General features: G+C 42.9%; 1 protein-coding gene across 2 annotated transcripts in view; it reads right to left on the bottom strand.

The window, feature by feature from the left end:
- Window positions 1-410: 410 nt before the first annotated feature.
- LOC133467270 (polypeptide N-acetylgalactosaminyltransferase 10-like) overlaps window positions 411-20698 on the bottom strand; it is an 89049-nt gene continuing 68761 nt past the window's right edge. For both annotated transcript variants that reach the window (XM_061751957.1, XM_061751958.1), the window contains 8 exons: window positions 11766-11951; window positions 11511-11694; window positions 9543-9660; window positions 8050-8157; window positions 5809-6030; window positions 4892-5008; window positions 2882-3031; window positions 411-2752 (listed from right to left, as the gene is read on the bottom strand). In XM_061751957.1, the coding sequence (XP_061607941.1) occupies window positions 2585-2752; window positions 2882-3031; window positions 4892-5008; window positions 5809-6030; window positions 8050-8157; window positions 9543-9660; window positions 11511-11694; window positions 11766-11951 (1253 nt within the window). In that variant the 3' untranslated portion in view covers window positions 411-2584. The remainder of the gene's footprint in view (window positions 2753-2881; window positions 3032-4891; window positions 5009-5808; window positions 6031-8049; window positions 8158-9542; window positions 9661-11510; window positions 11695-11765; window positions 11952-20698) is intronic.

The following is a 20698-nucleotide window of genomic DNA, read 5'->3' as shown; positions in this document are numbered from 1 at the left end:
GGGGGGGGGATTAAAGTCACAGCAGAGTGCTAATAACAAGTGACAAGGGGAGGAAATTAGAAAGCCGAGTTAGCAAGACAAGAATGCGGTCCAGACGGCGCTCCGCTCCGTCATCGCCGCCTGCAAACAATCCGGCAAATACAGCAAAGTAATGAGATTGATGACGATGCTTGATGTCGTTCATGTTTGGCTGACAGGTTGGGAGCCATCAGCTAACAACGCTAACCTCCTCACCTTGAGTATTAACGCGCAATTTTCAGAAAGCCGACAATTACACAAGCTTCTTAATTGGGATATTATTAAAAAAAACAACACAAAAAAAACACCACAACGACAACAGTATCCCCCCTCCCCCCCGTGTTTCAAATTAACCAGGGGTATTGATGATGATTGATATTCAGTGAATAACATTTTTTAAATCTTGTATAATAATTGGCAATTTATTAAACAAAACCACCATGACGACAGATGATAAAAATATTTTTCAGCGAAAATAACATATTAATTGCATGTGTAAAGTCCACACACACATTTCTAACAAGGATGTTTTTCATTGAATATAGAAACCTTTTATTTTTATACCTTTTTACAATTTCAGCAAAAATATCATTCAATTCCAGCTTCATCGTACACTTTTTTAAATATCTAAATAAACCTTTTTTTTTTTTTTTTAAATCACTTTTCTCAACATCAGTAGAAAATAATCATCAAGATTTCATCATTCACGCTGTACAAAATGTACACTTGGCTACACACAAATTGGTCACATGACACAAACGCATTCGTTCCTTTGCTGAATTGTTTTGATCGCACAGTAAAAAGGATAAAAAAAAAAAAAATGTTTTCATACTAACTCCCCCCTCCAAAAAAAGAAATTAATTGATATGGTGACAAATTTGCATAATATCAATTTAAGCACAGTTTTGAGACATCATGGAGTAAAGAAAATGACGAAAAGCACTTATCTCCCAAATTTTGGACTCATCGTTTTGATTTTGATTTAATTACATTTTTCGGGGTCTCAACATGCCAGACAACTTACCAATTTTTGGAAGCGTGTATATCCTGGTGAAAATATACAGTAGGTTGTGTACTTTAACGGGACCCTGACACAATCCCCAAATACTCAGACAGCAGCGCCCCTTGCAAGGTTTGAAAAAAATCGCCACAGTCAGAGTTCTATGAAATAAATTCACAAACACCAACCTTAGCCTGACAAATAGCTAATGCACACTCATAACATTATCGACAGGAACAAATAAATGCAAGTAAGGAGCAAAGTTTAGCTTGATTTTCTACAACTAAAAGTCAATTGTAATCCAACCGTTTACTGCCTCCGACGTATATATTCGTCAAGTACATTTTTTAACGGGTTGCTGTGGAAGAGGGTCTTCTCCACTTTTTGGTAAGAAACCAGTGTTTTTGGTGACACCGACCCATGTTCTACTGCTGATGACTAAAGAACAGAATCAAGTGGAAACAAACTTTTTTTGAGGAGAAAGAAGAGATTCTACTCTTTCTCTTGGTAGGTTCGAAGCTTGGAATGTCACAGAACACAATATTCTGTGGGTCTTGAAATGCCAGTCAAAATGCTCTTAAATGGCTGGCAATAAATGCCTTGAAAGACGCTGCTTAATGCAGTTAATGCAATAAATGGGAAACAGTTGAGCAATGTGCAAAATCGACCGAATAATACACCTTAGGCCAAATAACTAACACGTGGAAGTGATAAAACAGGCCAGAAAATGCATATTGAGCTTCCCAAAATTGAAAAAAAAAAAGAAAAAAAAAAAAAAGAAAAGTCAAAACAAATTTCCTGTTCTATAAATAAACTTTGGACCAGGGGACATAAATCAAGCAGAGCATCAATCACATCATGATGAGGAAAAGGAACATTCTTACTCAATTCATTCTGCGGAGCAGTGTGTTCGCTGTCCCTTGGTCAAATGAGTTTTTCCGTTGTGAACACGCACTCTCACCACACACACACACACACACACACACACACGCCTAAAACATTCAACAAGGCACTAATATTTCATTCAAGTTTATCACAAGTGCATTAAAGTCGCACCCTGGAGCCCCACCCACCAACCCAGTCACCCCGTTCCCTGCCAATCACAGGCCAAACCGGACGGGACGGTGCGACCCCAAGCTCATCCACCTGTGACGGGGGTCTTTCCAGCGCGCGGTGACATCGAGAAAGTCAAGAAATGGGAAAAAAAAAAAAAAAGACAGCGAGGGCAGAGGGGTGAAGGTGGGGTGCATTCCTTCTGCAGATGATTTTCTGAGCGGTTCTGCCTGGCTTCACCAGCACTTTGGTGATACGGCCCAGCGGACGGCCGATAGAGGCGGTGAGACGTGAAAGGGACGGAGACGAGATAAGGAACACGGCGGTGACGAAAAGGCAGGAAAAATAAGGCGGTGAAAGGGGTGAAAAATAGGCAAGAGTAGGAACTCATCTGTCCAAGGCGGCGTCAAACCCCATCAATCAAACGTGGGCCCACGAGGGCGGCAGCCCCACCACGCCCCCGGACCGGACGGATAGTAAACAGCAGCAGCAGGTGGTACCGGTAGATCGAGTTCAGTCGGCCGATTGGCGGTTGAAGCCCTCCAGCACGGTGGTGTTGGTCTTCTCGAAGAGCCAACGCTGGCTGGGCGAGGAGGGGTCGCAAGTGTTCATGAAGAGGCGGCGCTCGGTCGCGTTGCTGTCCACGCAGCTGTTGCTGGTCGGGTGGTACAAGCTCTTATCCTGGTGGGGCAGAAATTTCACAGAACTTTCTTTCGATTACCGCGGAAGCTGCCGAATCACTCATACAAAACGGGCACCAACTCTTGATCACAAAGATACAATTGTCGAGCGGAGGAGTGCGCTGCGCACCTTGCGGTAGCGCCACAGCTGGTTTCCCTTCATGCCGTGACAGTCGTACAGCGTGACGGGGCTGCTGTGCGAGACGGCGTCGAAGCAAACCTTCTTGGTGTGCATGGGGTCGCCCACGCGGATGTCCTCGCGCCAACCGAATGTGAACACCTGCGAGGTTAGGACAACAGTGAGGGCTCAACAACCGCTAGCTATGGCAGTATGTGGATTTATGGATTGACAATCCACAATTCCCAAGTAGACATTCACCATAAGATCCCTGAAATTCGCCAAAATAGAGAACTAACCCTAAACATTACCTAAGGGGTGCTACCGAGTTAATTTCGTGGGGGTCGTGTTGAGCACTCTGAAAATACATACAGTGTACAGTACTTTTCTCCAGTAACAGGAAAAAAAATTCCCCCAAATTCCGTTTCAGTGGGCGCTCAATTGAGCGAATTTCCTAGCAGAAGTACAAAGTACAAGCCAAAGAATTTGCCCCCCAAAATAGCTTCAAGCTAAAATAGACGACTTCATGCTAAATTTTGTGAATGGGTCCTTGAGACTTTTCTGTGCGTCTTGTTACGGTGCGTCTTGTTATGACAGACAAACCCATCCAATTTCGTGCCGATCGGTGAAACTGGTGTCGGAGGCTAATTTTTTTCAAACTTTCCACTAAGTGACTTTTATAGGATTGTGTATAGGACCACCTACTACATAAATGTTCACCAGGATCCAAAAGTGGTGACTTTTTGGAAAAAAAACAAGACAAGGAGGGCTTCCGGACATTCCTGCCATGATTTGCGGCGAGTCGCATTCCTCGCTGAACGACGCCGGCATAGATTAAACAACAATGCGTCGCCAGTTGAAACCAATTAAAGTGTCAAGAGAAGCTGTGGCGCGCTGCGTTTCAGCCGGGGAAACAAAAGCAGACGCGCAATCCATTAGGGCCGTTCTATAAACTGAGATTACACATCTCGCAACAAACACACTCCTCTGGGAGCGTGTAAAGTTAATAACGCTGAAAGTGTGTATGACTGTGTTGTGTTTAGACGTAGAAGCATACAATTACCTGAGGAACAATTTACTGCATCCACAATAAGACAACGTATCAGCAATTCGACTGTGCCTAACTCAAAACAATATGCAGGTTGTTGAAGTCATTACATTTGTGCTAGTGGGAAATTTGGCCAAGTCTATCACAGAACCTTTGCGTTTCCTATTCGATGCATTGCCATTTCGGAATCGCTCAAGTTTTCGTTAAACTTTACTTAACGAGTTTGGATTTTGTCATAGCAAATCGCTTACGTTTCACAAAATGTTTAGTGTTTATTTGACAACGTACATTTGGGGCTACTAATTTCACTTTTCGTACAATTTTTCGGAGTAAAGAGTGCGGAACAACCAATCATCTAACTTTCGGCTCAACTTTTCCTTTTTGTAATTCAGAATGTGTTCAGATTTTACAATTACGACCTTAACTTTTCATACATCTTTTACGTGTTCGCCATTTTGGAACAATGAACCACTTTGGTACAACATGTTTAATTTTCTGATTTGTTAACATGTCGCAATTTGGAACTATGAAATTTACTGTTTGTACAACTTGCTACATCAACCGTGTTGGATTTTTGGAATAACTAAGCCCTAACGCTTCCTCTAAATTTCACATTTTGGATTTTCGAACATGCTCCAATTTTAGAACAGCTAATCACTTTTATTTAAGAACACATTGCAATTTAGGAACAAATTAACTCCCAACTTCTTTTTGGTATCTGAGAACATGTTGCCATTTTGGAGCAGCTAATTGCTTAACTTTTTGAACACCTTTTCCTTCATATATTTCAGAACGCTTTGCAATGTTGGAACAACTAATTGCATAACGTTTACGTTCCGTGTTAGACACTTTTTTTCTGTAAAAACTAATTGCTTCACTTTTACTAGAATTTACCACATCATTTGTAACTTTTCCTGTTTGCGTGTGTGTTGGAGCAATGAATCGCGGTTGATTTAGCTTCTATTTGTACTCACCTGCCTATGGCTCAAGCTGACTTCGCCCCGCGCCTTGGCACAGGTTTCCAGGCAGATGGGGCTTCCTGACACAAAGTGCTTCGTATCCATACACAAGTTGCTCGCCTCGTTTCGTATCTGCGACGCACACACCAAAGGCGCGCAACAGTAAGAAAATGGCATCATATCACATCTGAGTACAGTGCTATATCGCGGCTTATCGTTCACACCAAGCTGTATTGTCAATTTGTTAGCGTTAATTTGATGGCTTTTTACATTATACAGGCAAGTTGGAATTTAGAGTTGAACGCCTTCAATGTTGTTGTGCCACAACATGCACATGAACATTGTTCCTACAGAGCAGTGAGAATATATATGCCTGTGAGTACTGTTATGCTCTATGCTGCTATGCTATGCTACGCTAGTATTATGGTCTATATGTGGTGCTGCTCGTTCTATGTTAAAGTAGCATTTGTTTGAAGGGTTGCAATTACAGTAACAGCTCTATGCTAATTTCCTGTTAGCTTGTCTATGGCATTTTACGTTATAAGTTAGCATTAAGACAGCGGACTTTCGTCAGCCGATGGTTTGGTTGAACACTTTGGTGTTTAAATGTACAATGTTTTAAATCTCTTTCGTTTTATGTGTCAGTTATTATTTGGAAACAACAATCGCTCACAAAAAGTGATGTAATACGAGAGTGTCCTATTTCTTGACCGCGGGAGAGTGCGAACAGGTGCTAAAGAATATTTTGGAAAATGTGTTCAATAGGTTCAAGTGTGTTTTAATACACTTAAATGTGTTTAAAGCATGTGGGAGGGGTAAAACTATTTGAAAAAAATGTTTTAGATGTTCTCTCCATATCGCAGATTTTCACGTATTGGAGTCTGATAAACGGCCATTCACGGTATAGTCGAGCGGAGCTAAGACCACCATACCTCGCCCCAGGCGGCAGCGGGGGGCTCCACGGGCGGGTAGTGCTGCGGCAGATCCCAAGCCACTTCGCTCATGAACCACTTGAAGCTCTTGCATCCGAGGCGGCTCCGCACCTCCTTCTGCGCAGTTATGTCGCCCGCAGACAGGTGGCGGTACTCGGGCCGCCGTTGGTAGATGTACTCGGCGTACTCATCCATCCACACCTCGGCTACGCGTTTCAAGTTCTGGAAGAAGAGGAATGGTTGTTCTTATCCCATTAGCGCCGATCCGTTTCCAGAGCAGCTGTTGAGGCAGCAGACGAGTCAGACTTGAAGTCAATTTGTAAACGATCAAAACGGCTATGCGGGTTACACACCAATATTTTTTAGACATATAAATCAATCTAAAAATAATAAAAACATTCTAATATTCTAAAACAACTCCCCGTGGGCGACCCCATTTAAAGAAGATAATAAAAAAAAATAAAATGCAAATCTAAATTTTTTTACATTTTATTTTAAGTGTAAAGGCGATCAAAATCATATCACAAACCAGTCTCAAAAGAAATAAAATCTCATTCTGAAAAATGTAATCAATTTAAATTGTAAGTGTAAAGTAGATAAAAATCACACCACAAAAAATATCTCAAATAAAAAAAATCTGAATTTTTTTATTACATTCTAAGTGTAAAAAACATTAAATGACCCCCTCAACAAAGTAAAGATAAAAAAACATTCAATTAAATTCTAAGTGTAAAGGGGATTTAATCACAATACCCCCCCCAAAAAGTCAAAATAATAAAAAAAAATCAAAATCTAAATAAATTAAATTGTAACTTTAAAGGGGCTTTAAAATAATCCTACCCCAAAAAAACTAAATAATTTAAAAACGTAATTCAGTTTTTTCTAACGTAAAGGGGATTAAATCATACTATAAAAATCTTAAGAAAATATAATTAAAAAAAAAAATAAATGAAATGCACCACACACACACACACACACAAAAAGGATGTGCTAATCCACACCTCAGAAAACTAGACTTTAAACACTTCATAATCCAAATAAAACCATTCAGGTGTTGCCTCAACTTCTCAAGTCAAGCAAGGGGATAAAAAGCGACGCAGGCTTCTTTCGACAGACCCGTTTTTAAGCTCTGACAATTGCCAGCATCAAAGACTCTAATGCAACGAAGAGCAAGCCATACATCCAAGGATACTCTGGTGCTAAAAAAAAAACAAAAAACAAAAAAAAAAACAAGGAAAGTCAGCCTTGGCTGCATGAGCAGACATACTGATGCCCTGGCAGCCTTGGCGGGATAAGAGGGAGAATGAATACAAATCCCCCGGCCTTGGAAGGCTCATGCGCGCGCATGCATGCACGTGCACACACACACATGCGCGGAGAGACGCACACATCCACACAGCCCTATAGCATGCTTCATTGCCTGCAGCTCAACTCCAGGTGAAGCCACCCTTGTCCGCGCTTTCCCTTGCTTGCCATGGTGATTAGATTCCAGGACGTGGCAAGGTGGATCTCTTGACCCGCACAAATGCTGGATTAGCTGACTGGAGACTGGTACAAAGCTCAGGGAGGTATGCATCTCCCCTTCAGAGACTCTACTGGCGTAGCCGCTTTAGAGTGCCTCGCTGTCTGCAGTGCACACACGACACGGACAGAAACACTGAAAAGCGATAATGCAATCACTTTCTTGAGAGCGCCTCATTGTCAGCCGTGGGCTGTGCACTTGACAGTTGAGCGAGGCTTGGTTTCAGCGCATTTGACGGACATGCCTACAGCATATGAGAGCGGAGACGGTCGCTTGATTTTTCATGATTTTTAAGCCTCATTTTATATACTTGATGATTTGATTTTTTTCAAATCATTCGTATTTGGCAGGGTTGTTAACGCATTAGTTTTCACTTTACAGGGACTTTAACTGAAAATTACCTGAAGGGGACATACGTCAAATTGACTTTTCAATACTTGGAAACTATTTTGTGTGCATCTTTTCATGCCATGTCATCAAAATGTGAAACATACAGTAATTAATTTAAGAAAATATATAAAAGTAAACATGTACTTCAGTCCATTTTAGAGGCCATATTTTTTTTATTTTGACTTCAGGAGTTGATCAGTACTACTTGTACCAGCGTTTTTACACAAGTATCTATATTTCTACTTACTGTTAAGTACAGAATGTGAGTACTTTTTGCCACCTGCGCCCATTGGATGTTTGTCATGAGGATAAAAATTGGCGAGACTCACCCTGGCCAGGCTGACCCCTCCGGGCACCTTGTAGGGGACGTACTTCCTGTAGATGTGGCCCACCCTGGAGCACGGGATGTCCTCCATGCAGCCGCCGCACATCCATACCTGGGTGGAGAAACTCTGCATCAGTCATTGTCAAGTGGATGGAAAAAATTTCCCCCCTCGAAAACCAATCGTGTACGGGGTGGGTGGTGATGTAAGATCTGCCCCTGCCAAATACATATGCCAATGGGGGGGGGCGCTTTGATGCCCACCACCCCAAGGTGAATGTCCGGGTGCCTCCTTTGCATACCACTGTTCAGAACCAAAACAAGAGCAAATGTAGTAAGATAAAATTGTGGAATGTTTGGGATTATTTACATAAATTCAACCTCAGCATAGGGCATACTTTTTCAATCACCTTGTGGGCCGTGTCAAAATGTTATTTTTTTTGCATATGCTGCAGGCCACTAAAAAAATGGCCGGTGGGCCGCAAATGGCCCCCGGGGACAAAGTTTGGACTGTATGTATGTATGTAATACTGTAGAATGCTATTCTTCTTTTTGGTGGTGTTTTTTAGTGGGGCAGCAACACAAAAATGACTTTTTCATTGATTTCAACAGGGAAAGATTTGAGATCCGAGCGTTTTGAGTTATGTTAAATTTGACATAGGAGTAAATCGAGTAACGAACTTGGTCATGGAACGAATGAATATCGTAGTCAAGGTACCACTTACAGACAAATAGTCTTTTTTCACCCCCCCCACCGCTATTCGCGGCAGGGCTCGGTCCCTATCACGCGGACAGTTCCATATAAAGATATAAAGAGACAGTACCAAATGGAGCAGATTTGACAGTTCAATTCATATTCACAACAAAGCCGGTACGGCGCAGACAAACAACATTTGCCCTCGTGCCGCGGCATCCGTCCTGTCGCGCCAGCCTCCCCCGAGGGCAGGGTGGTGGGGGTGGCCCTTTGTGCTTGATTAAGTGAGACGACAAAAGCAAGGCGCGCGTTCAAAGCGCAATTCGATTACAAAGCGATGCGACGCTGTCAGCTCGCTGGACCGACCGGTAGAGCGGCGGGACGACTTCTTAGCATGCTGACCGAGTCGCCGCCGCTTATACGGAATAATTCATGTTGAAACGGCAAACAAAAGTTCAATCTAATAATAAGGCGCTGTGAGCGTGATTGATGTGGAGTCGCTTGGCTTCGACTCTAACAAGAGCCGAATCCTGAATGTAGAACACTCGCAGGGATCCTTTTTCTCCTATCAGCTTGAATATATTTGACATTATTACACATTACGAGCATCTGTGGACGACTTGTTTTCCGCCTAGACGGACGGGCTGCTGTAGAAAACAAGTCGACTTGGTGATTTCATTTGTTATGGAATGATTTTGAACTTGCGATTTTGAGGTGTATAATTGATTTTGGGACATGGCAGTGAGCAGTTTATTTCAGGCCCAACTAGTTTGTTGCCTAGAGGAAACTATTTCCTTTTTTTTTACCTTGAAGGAGATCTCGTACTGCTCTCCTCCCCAGATCTCCAGACCCGTGTCGTACCCTCCCAGCTCCCAGAACCACTTCCTGTCCATGGCGAACAGCCCTCCCGCCATCACTGGAGACCTAAACCATCGAAAAACATTCAGGTTGACATTGATTGCTCGCATCGCTTTCATTTGACACAACCACTGAGTCCTTCTGGGAGTGCTGAGTCAAGATATAGACTGCTACGTTAGCGTCTCGCGCTAGCCGGCGCCTGTTATTTTGACAAACGGTCCCCATCTGGAAAACAATAGCGTCTGACATATCGAAGAGCCGATGTCAGTCCCCTCAGCGGGATGCTTCCTCAGTATCAAGTGTCATCCCACTTGAGGGGGAAAGGGGTTTAACTCAATGGCCCGTGACTATTCCAACCCAGTGTGTAGATTTAATTAGAAACAGCCGACTTGATGCTTTCTATTTCTGGTCATTTGACATTGAGGTGGGGGGCATGATGGATATTTCTTTTCTAGTTTTATTTTTGTATTATTATTATTATTATTTTTTTTAGCTCAGCCCGCTTTTGCGTCAATGTCAATCACAATTAAAATGAAAATCTTTGCAGCTCCAATTGGATTTGCACTGATGAAGGTCATCTCGTTGGGAAGAAGAGACAACTAATTCCAAGAAATGAGGATTGATTCCGACCGTTATGCAGCTCCCTTTTTTTTTCCTTCTTCTTATCTTCCTGCACCACCTTAGTATATTTCCCGCTGAATATTCCTCAATAGCACCTTTCACACTCCATCTAAGCCTGTTTCCGATGTAGTATCAAAGGCGAAGCGGGCTGAATGGTGCCAGTGTGAAAGGGGCTGCGTAGGCATGGGATTCTGATGGTTTGATAACCATGAGCAAAAACTGTGGTATTACTGTATCGCAATTACAGCTCTAAAATGTAATATTTTGAAATGTTTGGATAAATAACTTGTTCCATTGAACGGGCTCTGTAGGTGCATTAGTAAATTTAAGAAGAAAAGCAATTGAATTGTTATAAATAAAATCAAAATGTAATACAAAAGTAAAAGAATTTATTTCTCCGAAAATGAGTAGCTACTTCTCTGCTCCTCGCGTCTTCGCGAGAGCGGAAACGAGCTGATGTTAGCCGTTAGCTAGTTATCTGCCTCGGTAGCGAGTCTACAATATTTATTTCCCAATTGTAGACACGCTAACCCTCATAGCTATTTGCAAATGTTCATTTCAAGACAGCGTTATAGTAACATATCAACTTGAATTTGTCAACGAGTGATGTGTGGCGCGCTCGTAAATGTGATATCGTATTGGAACTACTACCTCCTATAACAGTCACATTTTGCAGATCTTTTACCACCGGTGAATAAATGCCGGCTGTATCAATTAGCTGGGAAGACAGTGTGAAAGTGGCTATGCAGAAAGAACCAGAGTGCGAAGTTTAACACTCGAGAGTGACTTGCCAAGCACCTTTGTGTCGCTGTCCAACATGCTGTCACCACACATTTTATTATCCAAAAGCGGGAAGTCGCAGCGGCTGTGTAAACAAGCCCTTTGGTGAATTTTGTGGGAAAGGCACTGGTGCATAAATAATGCCTCTACCGCTAAACCTCTGATGCGGCAATTTTCCAAATGTCTCTTTTTACACTGACCCTTTAAACCTAGCTTGCCATCCTGTGTGTAAGGTACTTATGCTGGACGGTGGATTGAAGTTGCAAATTTGTGGGTTTCCAACATCGTATCTTGGCGTAAAAGAGGTGGAGCGTGGATAAGTATGAGGCTTAATCCCAACATTCACTGACCAAGCCCCATTGTGTCGAAAGTAACTGTCACTGCGCTAGACACTGGGGCTGCCTTGGCCACACATTTAAATATCCTAATGCGGAAAGCCGCAGCAGTTGTGTGAGCACCGTTGTCGAATACCGTGACGCTTGAAGAACAAGAATGTTGTAGTAAGCGCTACTCACTCAAAGGGCTCGCTGGGGTCGTCGTTCTGCAGTCGGGCGGGGATGGGAATGCGCTTGTAGTACATTTCCCAGTCGAAGGCCCCGCGCATTGCGTCGCCCGTCTGCGTCCCGTACCCAAAGTCGTCGTGGTCGATCACATCGATCATCGGGCACACGATGGTCTTGCGGTTCTGGGCGATTCGGTCTAACAAGCACAAATTGTGGATGCTTATTTGTATTTCAGTGGAAGACATACCATTTTTTAGCGTTCCTCACCGAGTAACGGAGGCAGCCAGTTGACGTTGGCCTCACAGTGCGAGTCCAGGAAGGTGATGACTTCGCCCTTGGCAGTGGCGGCGCCCAGCAGACGGGTCCGGATCAGACCCTCCCTTTTCTTGCTCCTGAGGATGCGCACTTTGGGCAGGCGGATCATGTACTCATCCAGCGCAGCCTTCAGGTGCTCTTCAGGGGAGAGAAATGCTGACTGTTATTGACTAGAATGGCCGCTTCAAGTCAAAAAGTCTGATTTCCTGGGTCTTTTAGGGCATGGGTTATTGAGGCTTTTTTTGCAGGTCTAAAGGTGGCAACTACATTTTATGCTGCTAAGTGAAACTAGCATCAGGGGATGTTTATTTATTTATTTATTTTTAATACTGGGGGCACTACAAACTTGGCAATGGCCAAAATGATCATAAATCACTATCTTCAAATCAAAATAAACATGCCTACCAAATAAAGAGAGGATGTGAAAGCCCTAAAAAAGGTGAATTATATGAGCACCAAATAGACAAAACAGCATCATTCTGGTGAATTAAACCTTCAATAGCGCCTTACTACTCTGTTACAAAAGATAAAAAAGTTAACTGTCACTATTAAATAAGACATCTGGCAGCACCACCTGCTCCAAACTTAAAATGTCCCCCTTTTGGCCTTCCACATCATAACTCATCCACAAACTTTTCTTCCTCCCACAAACTTTTCTGCAATCTGCTGATTTTTTTTTTTTACTTTTTACTGCCGTCGTTGGACTATAGGGAGACTGAAAACAATCCAAGTGTAAGACATAAAAACAAAACAAAACAAAAACAAACAGAAGCATGTATAAACACCGCTGGCAACGGAGCAAGGCTTGGAATGCTCAGTATTCACGAACAGTCCGCTTGATCAGAAATGTATCTGTTACGTGGCTAACAAGGGAGCATTGTGGGATGTCAACACTTGGAAAGCCCAGACAGCGATCACATTGACTTTTTTAGTCCCTTTTCAAGCAGCGGCAATGGAAAACTAAGCGGTGAATAAAACAATGTAGCGCGACAAGCATCAATCAGGAGGAAAAAAAAGCCCTGTAAATGCGAGGCTATTCTTTGGGGGGAATAAAACAACAAAACGGTCCAGGAAGCCAAAAAGAACATCCTCCAATATGCAATTTATCCATTGAAAGGCGCATTCAACTTGTTTTTATTGCTTTCCGGTTTGAGGTGTCTGAAAAGACAAGAAAATAGCGCCAAAGTCACTGACCTGCTTGTTTCTTTTTTTTTTCTGAAACCGGTCTTTTTGGTGAAACCAATCCTGTCCTACTGCTGATTACTGAAGGACTGAAAAAGCTACAGACAAACATTTTCCCTAGCTTAACTTCCCAAATGTACAAAAGATTTTCCGGGTATTTTTAACGCTTGACAACCCTCGTCATCACCAGTGCTGGGTGTGACGTACCAATTCTTAAGTTTCATCGCGGAATTTCAGAATTCCCTTAAACACACAGGCCTTGTCCAATTGTTGTCTGGCTCTCAAAAAGCATCAATCATGGAAAAAAATGGCCTCTAAATGCTAGGCTGTCCTCGTTTCTGTCGCCTTCACACAAATCAATCCTTCTCGCCCCGCGCACTATAAATCTTCACATCCGGAGGTCGTGATTCATTCTGCACCGTATCTGTCATTTCGACGAGGTGAAACAAACAAACTCGCTCTGTCTTTTTTTTTTTTTTGCTGCTAATTTAATAAAGGGGGCATTTACAAGGGCCCCGAACAAGCTTGCTCCGGTCTGTCTCGTCTCATAAAAGCACTTTGAGAAGCGAAAGTGAGTCACTGTACGGTGGAGGAGCAGTTGCGAGGTCTGGTGTGAGCTTCCCTTGCATCTCTTAACAGTCACTTTATTGATCATTAAGAATTATTGATTCACTAGTATGTCTTTGTAGACACATGCCGATGGGAATTAGTCGCTTGGTGTGGGGCCACTCTAATTATTCTTATCTTCCTGGACTGTCCTCTCATTTGCACTCAAATTCTTTAAAGGGGTTCTTGGCACTGCACAGCCGCTGCCTGTCTGCCTCTTTCCATGATCTGTCCTGTCTCATTTGCTACTCCTTGCGTCCCTTTCTCGAATGGTGTAGCACTGCCTGACTCACACCCCCTGTCCTGTCCTGTCCTGTCCTATCCTATTTGCTTCTCTTGCTCACAGAGTATAGAACTGCCTGGCTCACAAACCCTGTCCTATTTGCTAACCGTCTCCTCCCTTAGTCATAGGGTCTGGAACTGCCTGGCTACTATCCCTGGCCTGTTGGTCTGGAACTGCCTGGCTACTATCCCTGGCCTGTTGTGTCCTGTCCTACTTGCTACCGGTTGAATCCCTTTCTCACAGTTTGAAGCACTAGGACTATCTCACTGACTGGAGGACTATCTCACTGGTGTAGACGTCGCCGAAACTGCAGAGACTGATCAGTCGTGGCAACCCCGGGACCCGGGAGACCCAAATATTTCTTGCCCTCTCACCGGGAAGATGTCTGGGAGACGTCTCCAGGCAAGGTGACAACCAATCCACCCAGGAGTCATTGATATAGGCCTAGATACAGTATATTCTTGAAATAAATATGTAACATATATTATGTGTGTGTTTTTTAAAATACGGAGCTATTAATATTGATTGATCGCCTACAAAGAGTTACACCTAGGTTTCCACATGTAATTGATTAATGCAGTGTTTTTTAAAATACGGAGCTATTAATATTGATTGATCGCCTACAAAGAGTTACACCTAGGTTTCCACATGTAATTGATTAATGCAGACACCCGGGCTTAATAGCTTGTAAGTCAGACAACCATTTAAATGTTTAACATATGGGCTGGGCAATTAATCTGATCTTAATTGTGATTTAAATTTTGGCTTCTCACAATTATAAAAACATTATAATCAAAGAAAAAAAGCCGCAGGTGCTGAAAGTTGCTTATTTGACAGTTTGACAGAAACAAAAGAATATTACGTCACTAATAATTTATTAGTGAGTACCTTATTCTTTACTTTTGCTGTGGAACCCTGAAATGCAGGGGCGACGTGTCCTGAGCTCAGACACCGGGACAATCCTCTAAAAGGAGGAAAAAGCGTTATCGTCCATAAAATCCAAAATATTGCAGCAATCATTATATTTTCAGAGGTTGAAGTGGGCATTTGTAGAGATGGCCACATCAATTTTGGTCACAATTGATTGCAGTTTTGTGACATTAAGCTACTTTAAGCTTTTTCCCTATAATGAGCATATAGAGGAGTCTCCAAAAGGTCTCCAGTGAAATCGAGTATGTTCGATTTTCCCGCGTCTTCCTAGCCCCATGGCTAGACGTTGAGTGGCCATCGGGTCGCCAACTAGTCTCCAGGCCAGTGAGATAGGTCTCTAACTGACTCATTACTACTGTCCTGTTCTGTTCTGTCCTATGCGCCACCCATTGAGGCCCTTCCTCACAGGGTGTAGAACTGCGAGGCTCACTACCATGGTCCTGTTTTCTTCCTGTTGCATCCCTTCCTCGCAGGGTATATTTCTGCCTGGCTCACTATCCCTGTCCTGTTCCTGTTTCCTACCCGCCGCATCCCGCCCAGTTACACCCTGTCCTATTGGCTCCCTGCTTTCTCCCTTCCTCACAGGGTCTACGACTGCCCTCCTCACTGCCCCTGTCCTGTCCTATTTCCTAACTTCCTATTTCTCTTACTTAGTGTGTAAAGCTGCCTGGTTTGCTAACTGTCCATTCTGTCCTGTCCTATTGCTTCCTGTCGTGTTCCTTACTCACAGGGTCTAGAAATGCCTCCGCAGTCCACAGATAAAAATCCAACAAACGTGATGTTATTGTTGTCATATACAGCAGTATACGCTGCTATTGTGTGTATCAGCATTGAAGCATTGACTATTGACTAAACCTTGAGGCCAAATGGAGTGCATGTTTTTATTTCACAACTTCCAAAAGTTATTTGCAAACTTCCCTTCAATTTTTTTCTCCGAGGCCTAAAAACAGCGCTTCTTATTTGCAGAATACAAACCCTCATTAATAAAATATTACCCCAGTCAGTGTTCCTCCTTGATAGCAGTTCTTACAAATGGCCCACTGTCACTACGGCACCCCCCTTACTTCCCTCCCGCCCTGTACCCTCGCAACACATCTACTAATTGGATTCTGAATATCAGAGGACAGGGTGGAGGACAGGCAGCGGTCCTTTCAAACCATTAAAGGATAAACTACCGCTGCTAGAATGACACACAGGCTGGTTTTATCTGGGCACTGGCTCTAATGTTACCGTGCCTCTCTTGCTTCTCTGCTTCTGCCCGTCTGTTTTGATGTCACTTGGCAGCGTGTATCTCTCGAGAAGGCATTGCTGATCCCGACAGACAGCGGGACCAGCCAAAACCAACAAAACCTCCAGCGACGTCTTCCGAGCCTTCTCTGACTTGACCCATCTTTTAGTTTCTCTTCAGTCGCTTTTTTTTTTTTATTTTTTTTTTTTTTAAATAAATATAGCTAGTATCGTTCCCCCAAAGCGGTACGATTCGGTTTATTGTGGCACATTTTATAAGGCTCCATAAAATCTGAAAAACTAAAGAAAATGACTGTCTGACAAAGCATCGCCCAATCAGATAATTAGATGACGTTATTGCCAGCTCAATTTATCCATTGCAAAAAGTGCATAAAATCTGACCTCAAATGTCTCACTTTTCAGAGATCCTGAAAAATGGAACTGAACTTTAATTCGCCTTTTAGACAGTACCCAGCAAAGACAGGATAGTGTCAAAACTGTGTCCACATTGCCGACACAGCATCCCGCAATCAGATAATTGGACGACGTCATTACTATTCTCCGAGTTTGCAAAATTGGAATATTTCCATGCAATCAGACAAACTCCCTAGGACAAGTTTGTTTATGAAGGATACCTGGATATTTCCAAAATCCCCCTAAACTGTCCCAACAAAATGGCAGACCTCGTGTGTCTTTCGAGCATTGGTTCTTGAGACTTTTTTTGTGGATCTTCTCATGATATACATGGCTACCAAATTTCATGTGTCTAAGTGAAAATAGCTTTGAGGGCTGAATAAAAACAAACAACAACAACAACAAAAAATGTTTTTCTCTGATGGGGTCAGATTGTTTTTGAGCCAGGACCAAACCGCACTGAGTTTGTTGCTTCAGATTGGTTTGGTCCGCATCAGAGTTCACAAAGAACTCACAGCGCAAACAGGGAAAATGTACTAAAGGTGGATTGAAACAAACTTTGGTGTGTGAAAACAAAGCAGTCGTAAATGGAAGTTAATACAATTTGGTGTTTATAGGAAGTCATCAAACTTTGCTGCCATGCTCTGCCCGCACGCAATGGTGAGAACTAAAAATCTTGGCAATTCAGTGCCACCCACCTGTCTTGTACACAATATGTGGTTCAATCAGGTACAACCTCTCAGAAAAGTTAGCTTTAAAAGGCCACTGGAAATGATCCCAATACCCTTAAAATGACCGATTCAAACCAAAATGGCAGCCTTTCTGTGTCCATTCGGGTATGACTTCTTGACTTTTTTTGTGGGTCTGCTTCATGATAGACGTGCCTAACAAATCTCATGTTAGCTAAGTGAAACTGGATTTGGGGACTGAATTCTGTGGCATGTAAATTTTGAGTTTTGAGAATGTGAAACTAAAAAAGGAGGTTTATTTGGCCTATCAATCACCACAAAGCAGGAACAAACGCAAGCCTCTGATACTTAATCCTAAAGGCCCTATTTGGGATTCTCTACCTGACATTAGCCCCAAAACATCTGAAAGTTATGCCCTCAATATCATTGCATAATGGTGTCATTTGTTATGCCATGTTCCGAACAAACGAGTCTGCCAGAGAAAAGCAATGACTCCAGAGAGCTGATGCCAATAGGTCAGGCCATGAGCGACAACCCATTAGGAGATCGATTTGGGCTAAACCTCAGGTGTGCACGGGCTGGATCTCACATAACCTTCTCCCTGACAGGCGGCGTTGGAGGAAGCGGTGCGCATTTCATTACATGCTCGCACATCGGGGGACAACGAGAGGGAAAGGTTACAGCGTCTAATTATTTATGGTTAATTTGCCCAGAATAAATTGGGATACGGCTTCACTGGTTTACGGACAAATGGTAAGGCTGTAAATCATGCTAATTGAGAGCGGGTCCATGTCAGGAAACACATTAGTCTTTATTAAGAGTGTGGTGTTCGGGACATGACCAGGTCTCGGACACCATCGCCACCTGGGTCATGTATGCAGACTCTTAAAAAGCTAATCTTACATGAGATGCTTTGTTATTTTGATGGAAATGGCTAAATCCACCTCAAAATGGCTGCTTCAAGTTCCTCTTTTCGGGCATGGGTCCTTGAGACTCTGCTGTGGGGTCTACTCACGATAGTTATATCTATTCAATTTCATGCTCCAAAGTTAAAATGGTTTTAGGGTCTGAATTTTCAAAACATACAAATATGCTACCAACCTGGAAATGGACAAAATGACCGTATCATGTCCACTTCAAGCCAAAGTGGCTGACCTTCTGAGTCTTTTCGAGCATGGGTTCAAGAGACCTTTTCGTAGGTCTACTCATGATGCACATTACTACCAAACTTCATGTTGCTCAGTGAAACTGGCTTCGGGGGTTGAATTTTTCTAAAATTCACTGGGCCACTGCCAAGACTGGCTTGGATCGACAAGTTCAAGTTCATTGGTTCCAGTTGATCTACTCCACGTCCGAGTATGAAATCAAATCAATAAATCACAAAATATTCTTTGAAATTTTGTGTCTCTTTATCTAGTATACATGGTTCCAGTTTGGTAGCAAATGCAATCAGATAAATACTCTTAGAAGTCCGTCTTTGAAGGAAATCAGACAAAATGACCCCATGAAGTCTGCATCAAGCTAAAGTGGCTGACTTCTGTTGTCTTTTCAGATATGGGCTCTTTGGAGGTTTTTTTGTGGATCTACCCAGGATAGACATGCCAAGTAAGAAGTCCCTAGTAGGAGTTTGGCAAAATACCAACCCGGTAAATCGCACCAAAATGGGCACGGGTCCTTGAGATTTTTTTCATGCGTCCTGTTATGATAAACATGGTCTACCGTGTAACTGATGGCGGGGGCGAATTTCAATCAATGCAAGTACGAGTAAAAATACAGTAGGTGTGAACGACTAAGCACCACACAAATATTCCATCTGTTGCTTCTGTTGCTCATGCGTAATCGACGTTGATCCCCAAACCATCTTTTCATTGGACTAACAACAGAGGCGCCGATTCCTTTCGGTGGGCGATTCAATTAGCCTCCATTTACAGCGGAATTCACTGAAGCAGCGGTGCACTTTTGCTAGTCAACCTGCTGGATTACTTCCTGCAAAGGCCTACTGGCGCACCACCAAAGAACCAAACTGCTAATTTATTCCTCTAAAATATGCCGCACATTCTGCACTTTTTTTCCCCCCCGCAGGCTGCCAATTGGGGAGCATTTTGAAGCTGCTTGTCTGCAAGCATTAAAAAAAATAATACTAACAAAAAAAAAAAAGGACGCAGAGGGAGAGTCTGTGATGATATAAGCCAGTCTGGAGGGAATTTTAAGCTCTTACCCTCTCCTTTTCCTGATACTTTTCGCCCTTTCACACGGAATGCACACAGCTTTAAGAGCCTATGAGAGTAGATGCTGTGCACGTGCACTTCGCAGTCACTGCCTAACATGATGAAAAGCGGCATTCTGATGAAAGGGGAGGACAATTTCAGGGTATTACCCATGACTCTGGCTAAAGCCATACGGGCATCCGCATTTTATTCAGTCAAAAATCAACAGATGCATCTTAGTCCAAGCCGGGGTAAACAATGAAACCGAGAAAAGAGTACAGCAGAAATCTCTGATAGAGACCATATAAATGACTTTTTACATTTTTTTTTTTTACCCCTACCACATGCCACAAACAAAACAAAACACACTTGAACTTATTAAAACACACAAACTCATTAAAATGACCTTTAACATATTCCTTAGTGGCTGCTCTTACTGTCGCTGTGAAGAAATGGGAGACTATCATACGTATAACATCACTTTGAAGAAAGGAAAATAATCTCTCTCTCATGCGCTTCTCCAAATAAGAGGAAAGGTATGCTTCCTTCAAGCTTGCAGTTGAAGTTTACGGGTAAATACAAACCTTCAAACCAGTGCTACTTCAACAAACACTGAGCAGCAACACATTTAAACAGAGCATACAACATAACAAAATAAAACCTCCATCCATCCATTTTCTGAGCCGAACAACGAATATTTTTTAGAGCGTAGTCGGGGGACCTTCTCTGCCTCTTCGTCCTGCTCTTAACTCATTCACTACCAGTCCTCCATGTTCACATGGATTTTTTTAATTCAACAGCGCTACAGCCCCTCCAGTAGACCTCCCATGCTGCTTGGGATGTGGTGGTACAAAGAGGTACTACGCTGCTGGGCTGCAACTCTAAATTCAGACTTGCCTGTATACTGTAATAACCCATACAAAAAAAAAAAATCACTTAAAAATGTGTGACATACAGCGTGTGAACGGCTACCAAAATGGGAGAATGAGTGCAAGCGTTAGGAAAAAAGGAGAAACTCAAATGACTTCACAGAGGCAGAGCACAGTCACTATTAGTCACTGTTTACACGGCACTGCTGACGTTGCTGTTGTCGCTTAAATCGCAACCCCCCCCCCCCCCCCCCCCCCCATCCCCCGCCCCAGCCCCCCCTCCGTGTCGTGTGGCTGACAAACACTGCAAAAATATACTAACCCCCTGTGGGTCACATTAGTCCTTGAGGAAGTCATTGCCGAGAGGGCTAGTGTGGATTAAAATGGTCAAGGCTTGAATGAAAAAAGAACAACTAATTTGAGCTACTGTATGTTAAACGGCAAAACTGATTCATTTCTACTTCATTTGGACCAAACG

This window comes from Phyllopteryx taeniolatus, chromosome 17 (genome assembly GCF_024500385.1).
Source record: "Phyllopteryx taeniolatus isolate TA_2022b chromosome 17, UOR_Ptae_1.2, whole genome shotgun sequence".
Lineage (NCBI taxonomy): Eukaryota > Metazoa > Chordata > Actinopteri > Syngnathiformes > Syngnathidae > Phyllopteryx > Phyllopteryx taeniolatus.
This window is presented reverse-complemented; position numbering and strand designations above follow the sequence as displayed.